General features: G+C 41.1%; 1 protein-coding gene across 1 annotated transcript; it reads right to left on the reverse strand.

Moving 5' to 3' along the window:
* Nucleotides 1–1,563: 1,563 nt before the first annotated feature.
* sap18.S (Sin3A associated protein 18kDa S homeolog) lies at nucleotides 1,564–8,270 on the reverse strand (the record flags this gene model as incomplete). Its single annotated transcript, NM_001095804.1, is given in 4 exon segments — nucleotides 1,564–1,867; nucleotides 5,574–5,696; nucleotides 5,971–6,080; nucleotides 7,979–8,270. Coding segments are annotated over 4 exon segments (489 nt in total). The 3' UTR covers nucleotides 1,564–1,710.
* Nucleotides 8,271–8,613: the final 343 nt, after the last annotated feature.

The following is an 8,613-nucleotide window of genomic DNA, read 5'->3' on the forward strand; positions in this document are numbered from 1 at the left end:
CCTGCCTTATATTGACATTGTATGCGGACTAGTGGGTCCACTATTTTATCGGAACTGTTTGTACCTGACTCAGCGTGGAGTTTTCCCTACCAAACTTATTGACAACAGTAGATGATCTGGTTGCTTCCGCATATTAAATAAGGAGTAGGACAGCCTTCTTTTTGGAGGTACATGAAATTACACAGCTTTGGATTTATAACAGACAAAGCTCAATACTGTACTGGATACCCTACACCAGTGGTCCCCAACCAGTAGCTCGTCAGCAACATGTTGCTCTCCCAATTCCTTGGATGTTGCTCCCAGTGGCCTCAAGGCAGGTGCTTATTTTTGATTTCCAGGCTTGGAGGCAAGTTTTGGTTGTATAAAAACCAGGTGCACTGCCAAACAGAGCCTCAATGTAGGGTGATAATCCAAATAGGGACTACAAACTGGCCAATTACAGCACTCATGGCACCCCAAGAACATTTTTCATACTTGTGTTGCTCCCCAACTCCTTTTACTTCTGAATGTTGCTCACGGGTTCAAAAGGTTGGGGATCGCTGCCCTTCACTATAAATCATGGTAGAAGCTGAACACAATGTTAATGAATATTCAGAGGAAGAATATCATAAGAAATTAGGGATGCACTGAATCCAGGATTCGGCCTTTTACAGCAGGATTCGGCCAAATCCTTTTGCCCAGCCGAACCAAATCCAAATGCTAATTTGCATATGCAAATTGGTGGCTGGGAAGGAAATCACATGCCTTTGTGTCACAAAACAAGGACTTAAAAAATGTTTCCCCCTTCCCACCCCCTAATTAGCATATGCAAATTAAGGTTCGGATTCGGTTCAGAATTTGTCGTAATCTTTCCCCGAAGGATTCGGGGGTTGGGCCGAATCCAAAATAGTGGTTTCTGTGCATCCCTATAAGAAATAAAGGATGTGCTTGTTCAAAACATCAATTTGCGTTAATATTAACTTAGTATATCACAGACTGATTTTTCTGCAGAAATGTAAACTATTTTGTGGGCTTATTTATAAATACGAGGATGTAGCAGATACTGCCCTAACCACCTCTGCACCTTGAACAAAACAGATCAATAAAACAAAGAAACCCACTCACTGAGCTAATGTGATGGAGTTATAGAAGATGAGTCTACTTTTCTAGTGGCTCTACAATTGAGAACTACACACATGATTCTTCCTCCTACTCCTAGTTCCAACCCTGGTGGGAGGATCTGCACCTTTTCTTGCAATGTATAAACTCCTCATAGGACAGACTTATAGTTCCAGCTAGAGATGCACCAAATCCACTTTTTTGGATTTGTCCGAATCCTTCATGAAAGATTCGGCCGAATACCGAACCGAATCCTAATTTGCATATGCAAATTAGGGGTAATCCTCCTGAAAAAGGCAGAATCCCGAACCGAATCCTGGATTCGGTGCATCCCTAGTTCCAGCAGATGGAAGATTTATTTTTCAAGCCTGCGTTGAATCACTTGTCTCCCTGTACAGAGTCTCCTCTCCTGTTAATTGTCTGCCGTTCACATACAAAATAATCAGACAAAAAGTAAGAAGAAAAAAAATAAAAAAACACTTTATAAGATTCTAAAATGCAGAAAATCAAATGAATTGAAACTGAAAATCGTTGCTTTTTTCAGGACCTTAAAACAGATATCACAATACCAAAAAGTCCACTTAAAAAAAAATAATGTTTTTCAAATGTATATTAATAGGGTCTCATGCGGCCTGGAGGAGGCGGAGCTCTGTTTGGAGGTGTAATTGTAATGTCCAGATAATCTCCGATCTGAAATCTCTGTGATTGAAGTGTCATGGAGTCATCAGATCCCTTCCTGCCTGATATTGTACTCCCGATCTCCTTCACCCTGCAGGAAACATAAATGTAATAATCATTATTGTCAGACAGACACTACTGTATCTGACATATAATCAGGGATGCATTAAATCTACTATTTTGGGATGCGACCAAATCCTTCATGAAAGATTTGGCTGAACCCCATTTTGCATAGACAAATCAGGGCAAGGAAGGCTTGATGAGAAACTCATGCTGCCTTTACCTTCCTTGTTAAGCTGCCCATAGATGTTCAGATTTTTAAAAGATCAGATCCTCATCGTGAGACCACGATCTTCTCAGAACGATCGTACGAATTGACCATCAACTAAAAAGACCAATTTGCCAGGAAAACAAAGGGGAGCTGCCTGCTTGGCCCTGCAAACATAGAGAGATTGCACTGGGACCGACAAAGATTTTTTGACCTGGCCGATCAATTTCCTGACAGATGTCGGGCGAAAAATCGTAATATGTACGATCGTTCGAATCCCACTAACCGCACGATAATTTCAAAGGATCGGTCGGACTTCGCTAAAATCGGTCGTTCGGCAAGAAGAATCGTCGCGTCTATGGGGAGCTTTAGTGTGACAGAAAGTCACCTGATTTGTTTAGGATTTGGTTCAGCCTGGCACTTGGATTCTACGGAATCCTGCTGAAAAAGGCAGAACCCTGAACCTAATTCTGGATTTGGTGCATCACTAAAATATATACATTAAATATTTTTACACGTCTTACCATTAGCTAGCAGCTAACTATCGTGAGAACTTACTAATACTATTACTTACCATTACTATAGTACTACACCTTTGTGGTGTCCCAGGGATAGAAAATTACAGGCAGTAGATTTTGGGACAACTCCACCCTCTTGTTTTTTTCATTTTCCTTCTCATCTCATGAATTTGAGCAATTTGATTTTTATTTTTATCCTATGAATCGATGGTCACTTCTAATTAACTATAGCTTATAATTAATTTTCTTAAGTGTAATTATTACTATTTATTGGCACAGCACTTTTTTATTTAAACCAATTAGTGTAACGCTGCCACACGTTAACCCAATGAGGATAAAGCCCTAACAAGGGGACCTTGTTTAAATTGGGTAATACTTGGGAGTGGGATTGGTTAATAGTTATAGTTCAAAGGATCTAGCTTTATGAATTAGAATTCACTGCACTACACTTTAAATTATTAACAACTTTCTAATAGTGATTGTTTTGTCCTAATAAGAGAACTATTGGTTCTTATTAAGTGTCTTACACATATTCATTTAAATCTTAACTGATTTGATGACTATATCGGGTATTAGAATAGTATAATTTAAGCTAAAATTAATTAAGTGGGGTACTTTTCTCTTTCTCTTCGAACTTTGTTATATACAGTGTAATTAAAGTTAATTCTGCTTGACTAACATGATAAAATAGGATTTGGAATAATTTTTTTGGGTGACGGATCCCTTTTAACTTGACTGGGAAGCACAGTGAGCTTCTGGCAGAGCAAGACTTGTACTGGAATCACAGGTGCTTCTCAAATGAAAAGGAGACGGTATAGATCATAGCTAGACACTTTGTTCATAGGAAAGTGCAGGTGACACAGTGAACTTGTGAGACATCCCCAGTGAAAACACTGCTTTTCAGCTCTATAACTGAGTCAGTCAGCGACTTGAAGGGGGGCCACATGGTACATTTCTGTTCAGTGAGTTTGTAATTGATCCTCAGCATTCAGCTCAGATTCAAAAGCAACAGATATGACCCATATGCCCCCCCTCAAGTCTCTAATTTGTTACTGCCTGGTAACCAATCAGTGGAAACCAAGAGAACTGAAAAGCAGGAAGTAGTGTTCTGGCTATTATGTTAGACATCCAGTCACTCCAGCCTTTATACATTACATTTTTGGCTAACTATTAGTAACATTTTTTATTTTGCACAGCCTATTTACCCAGTTTTTATTTTTACACTGAACTGTTCCTTTAAAGGGGTTGTTCACCTTCCAAAACTTTTCAGTTCAGTTGGTTTCAGATTGTTCACCAGAAATAAAGACAATTACTTCCTATTTTCTATTTGTGACTGTTTTTCTAATATTGAAGTGTAAAGTGTCAGATTCATCTTCTAAAGCAGCTCTGGGGGGGGGGGGTTGCTGACTAATCAACTGTTCTAAATTGATACATTTAGTTGATACATTTCTTATCTTTGTCCCTGCTGAGCAGAATCCCTGAGTTTCATTACAGGCAGCTCTTAGAATTGATACAATAGTTGCTAATATTCCAAAGATGCTGCTGAGAAATGTATCAACTAAATGTTGCAAAATTCTAACAGTTCAGAATCTGCGCCTGAATTACTGAGCTGTCAGACAAACGGGGAAATAAAACTTTAAACTCAGATTTTGGAAAACCTGGAAGTGATTGAAAAAAAAAGTCTATTTCTGGTGAACAATAGGAAAAAAAAATTGAACAACCCCTTTAAAGGACATGTAAACCCCCTCAATCAGCGAACAGCTTTAGATAACTGCCACTCTGGTTGTTAAAAGGTTAACAGTAAGGCTGCAGCAACTCCTTAATCACTTAGAAATCCTTCTCCTCCTCTAACCCACTCTGCCCCCTCCCTCAGGAATTTGCTGTGACTGGTGGCTCATGAGCATGCTCAGTTCTTCTGAGATCAGATTACTAAACATACCCTCCAGTCTAACAGCCAATGAAGAGATAGCATTGCTGGTTCCCATAGAAACTCTGCTCTAGCTGTCTGATCCTATTTTGGGATCATACATGTCCTGTCTGCAGATGTCAGTGTTACTGATGATGTGTCAGAGGGAAAATGGCCGCCTGGCGAAAGCTGCCATTCGTTTTAGGAAAATGTGATGGCGCTGGCAAATGGAGGGGGTATATGCAGTACAAATGATGTGGCTTGGGTGGGGAAGACATGCCTAATTTATATACATGGTAGGAAAATGTAGGCTGTACATGTCCTTTAAGGACTAGTCATGCGTAGTACAGTAAATACTATACTTTTCATGTGACCAGTAGACCGTTGCAGACGCTAGAAGACAAAGGTAAAGGGCTCAAGGGAAAAGCACGTTGGGTCTGTGCATTTTTCAACCAAGAAACACCAATTTGGGAATTATATTTACTGGGTGCATAATAAATTAGTAAGTGATTAAGTATTTCCTTGTACATGAACAGATGTATTATTGTAGCCCAGGCAGGGCTTTGTCAACCACACAGACAGATGCCCACAACCTAGGCTAGTAAGCAGAAGGTCTGGCCCGGTGAGGTTTGGAGTGAGTATATATCTGGTTCCTATTGCTGCTCTCCCTGCTGGTCTTCCGCTCCCCCCACACCCATCCACACACTATGAGCCACACTATGAGCCACACTATGAGCCACACTATGAGCCACACTATGAGCCACACTATGAGCCACACTATGAGCCACACTATGAGCCACACTATGAGCCACACTATGAGCCACACTATGAGCCACACTATGAGCCACACTATGAGCCACACTATGAGCCACACTATGAGCCACACTATGAGCCACACTATGAGCCACACTATGAGCCACACTATGAGCCACACTATGAGCCACACTAGCGCTTCTTTATGAGTCATTGCTTCAGAGGAAGAATTGATCATTGGGAGGTGGTGGCTAGGGACCCCCACTCACTACTCTGCATTTTGGGAACCCTGCACATAGATTTCTGCCTGGTCCATTAGAAATAAAAAGAGAATTCTAAAATGCAGCCAAACCTGTAGCCTTGTCGCTTTGGATCCGGATAGACAATAGCAAAGTTGAAATGAGTTCCTTTTTTCCGAGCATCTGGGTAAACTTCTTTAACTAAGCTCGTTAATTCCTTGAGAGTGGCATCCATCCTAAAGGCAATAAAAACAAAAAAGATAAACATGAAATTAAACATTATGGGGGGAAACTATTAAACTATCACAAATTGCATACATGTGAAAAAAAATGCACAGCAGATATTGTTAGTCTGAACCAAATACCACACACTTCTATAATATGTATACAAACTAAAGTGCCTTAAATTAGTCTGTTTTCAGATTCTGCAAAGCAGAAACCATGGAAACCACTGGAGACCAAGGATTGATGCCCCTTTAAATGTGCCAATAGCTTTAGTGCTTATCTCACCAGGTATAGATCTGAAGCTCACTGGACGGTACGTTTCCCCTTGAAAATTCATCCATCCGATGGTGTCTCCCGTTATTTGTTGTGAAAACCCTCAAGAGAAGAGGGCAGGTCTAGAAAACAAATGGCAGTGGTTAGAGGCAGATCTAGAAGTGTTACAAGCAGGGGGAGGGTTTCTGAACACTGGGCTGGTTGGTCCATATGTGGGAACCTGGCTACGAAGTTTGTTGCTTTTACTTTGGTGTTACACTGGCTACTTTGCCTGTGCAGGTTAAAGGAGAACTAAATGTCATAGAAAAAAATTCAGTTAATAGTGCTGCTCCAGCAGAATTCTGCACTGAAATCCAATTCTCAAAAGAAGCAAACATATTTTTTTGTTTAATTTTGAAATCTGACATGAGGCTAGACATATTGTCAGTTTACCAGCTGCCCCCAGTCATGTGACTTTTAATAATCTTCAGTGACTCTTTACTGCAAGTTGGAGTGATATCACCCCCTCCCTTTCCCAACAGCAACCAGATAACAGCTCCCTAACACAAGATAACAGCTCCCTGGTAGATCTAAGAACAACACTCAATAGTAAAATCCAGGTCCCACTGAGACACATTCAGTTACATTGAGTAGGAGAAACAACAACCTGTCAGAAAGCAGTTCCATCCTAAAGTGTTGGCTCTCTCTGAAAGCACATGACCAGGCAAAATGACCTGAGATGGCGCCTACACACTAATATTACAACTAAAAAAATACACTTGCTGTTCAGGGATGAAATTTTATATTGTAGAGTGAATTATTTGCAGTGTAAGTGTAATTTAGAAATAAAAACTGCATCATAAAAATCAGGACAGAAGCCTTTTAACAAGGAAGTAGGGTAGGAAATGCAGCACATTATGATTTGGGGATCTGTACCAGCCCCTATGCTGGGAATATCTGTGACTCTGAATATGCCCCAGTAGCTCCCCATCTTCTTTTCTGCTGAATCTGAATCTGTGCTGCTGTCACTTACTGAGCTTAGGGACCCATTCACTGTATACTGCATATATAGAAAAGATATGGAAGGCCGATACATGCAATACAAGACCAATTGGTAATTAATTCAGATCCTCATTACTTGGCACCTCAGAATGTAGTTCATTGTGTCAGAATTGTATCATCAGCTTCTGAGACAGGACAACCTCATTTTCTGCCTGATGATTTGCAAAACCCCCTTAAGCTTAACAGCTGCCCAGAGCCCACTGAGAATGTGCAGTGCCACCGACACGCCCAACAACATCCAAGATGGCTGCCCCCTGTGCACAGCTTTGAAGGTCTGGAGGGATATTACTGTTACAGAGACCTGAACCTGTAGACTGGTGCATTAAGTTCAGCACATAAAACACCCGCTTATCTATCCTTGTCCATTCTTAGGATTTAATTCTCCTTTAACAGCTGAAGATTACCAGAAGGCCTTTTCTGCAGCACACAGCCTGTATCTTGTATCAGTGACCCCTTTGCTTTGATTAAAGGGCTGGTTCACCTTCATGTTGACTTTTAATATGTTATAGATTGGCTAATTCTAAGCAACTTTTCATTTGATCTTTTTTTCTTTTTCAATTGATCTTTTTCTTCCGACTCTTACTAGTTTTCAAATGGGGGGGGGGGGTCACTGGCCCCCATGTAAAAACGCTACAAGGCTACAAATGTATTGTTACTGCTACTTTTATTAATCCTCTTTCTATTCAGGCCTCTCCTATTCATATCCCAGTCTCTTATTCAAATCAATGCATGGTTGCTAGGGGAATTTGGGCACTAGCAACCAGATGGCTGAAACTGCAGACTGGAGAGCCACTGGACAAAAAGCTAAATAACTCAAAAACCACAAATAATAAAAAATGAACACCAATTGCAAATTGTCTCAGAATTCCACTCTCTACATCATACTGAAAGTTAATGAAAGGGTGAATTACCCCTTTAAGCCAATGGCTATGGGAACCCGTGGAAGGATTTCATCCCATTAACCAGCCCACCCCGTTACCTTCTCCCTATCTATGGGCTTCTCCGGTTCCTTTTTTATTTCCTCCTGCGTCACCCGCGATTCTACCGCCATCTTCTCTAGTTTCGTGGTAAGAGCCATCGTGAGCGGCTCAGCAGAACTACAAACACCACGGCGTCCTGGCGCTTTCCACTTGCGAGACTTACTTCCGGCGCGTCCAATATACGTCATCAAATCAGGCCGCCGCTGAAATAGGAAGCGCTGACTGCGGAAACAGAAACAATACTGCCCTCTAGTGGCACGTGCAGTCAGTAATGCAGGCGCTGTGCGTACGGACGCAGCGGATTTTCTTAGTTTTATTTGTAAATGTTATCATTTTTAAACGGAAACCGTAACCCTAGCTCAATATTCTGTGCTGCAGTTTTCATGCCTTCAAGCCTTGCTGGGTAATGTCCTAGTATCACTATTAACACAGGGCATGTTTTAGTCCTGGGCAGCAGTAACCCATAGCAACCAAATGGTTGCTGGGCAAGAATATCATTTGGCAAGTGTTAATGGTAAATTAGACCCTTTTCCGCATATTGTTGAACCGGGACTCACCATCAATTAGTTGAATCCCGGGTGCTCATTGAGAGAGAGCATATAGATACAGTAAGGAGCACTCACGGGTGTTGTGA

The sequence above is a fragment of the Xenopus laevis genome, chromosome 2S (assembly GCF_017654675.1).
Source record: "Xenopus laevis strain J_2021 chromosome 2S, Xenopus_laevis_v10.1, whole genome shotgun sequence".
NCBI classification, from domain to species: domain Eukaryota; kingdom Metazoa; phylum Chordata; class Amphibia; order Anura; family Pipidae; genus Xenopus; species Xenopus laevis.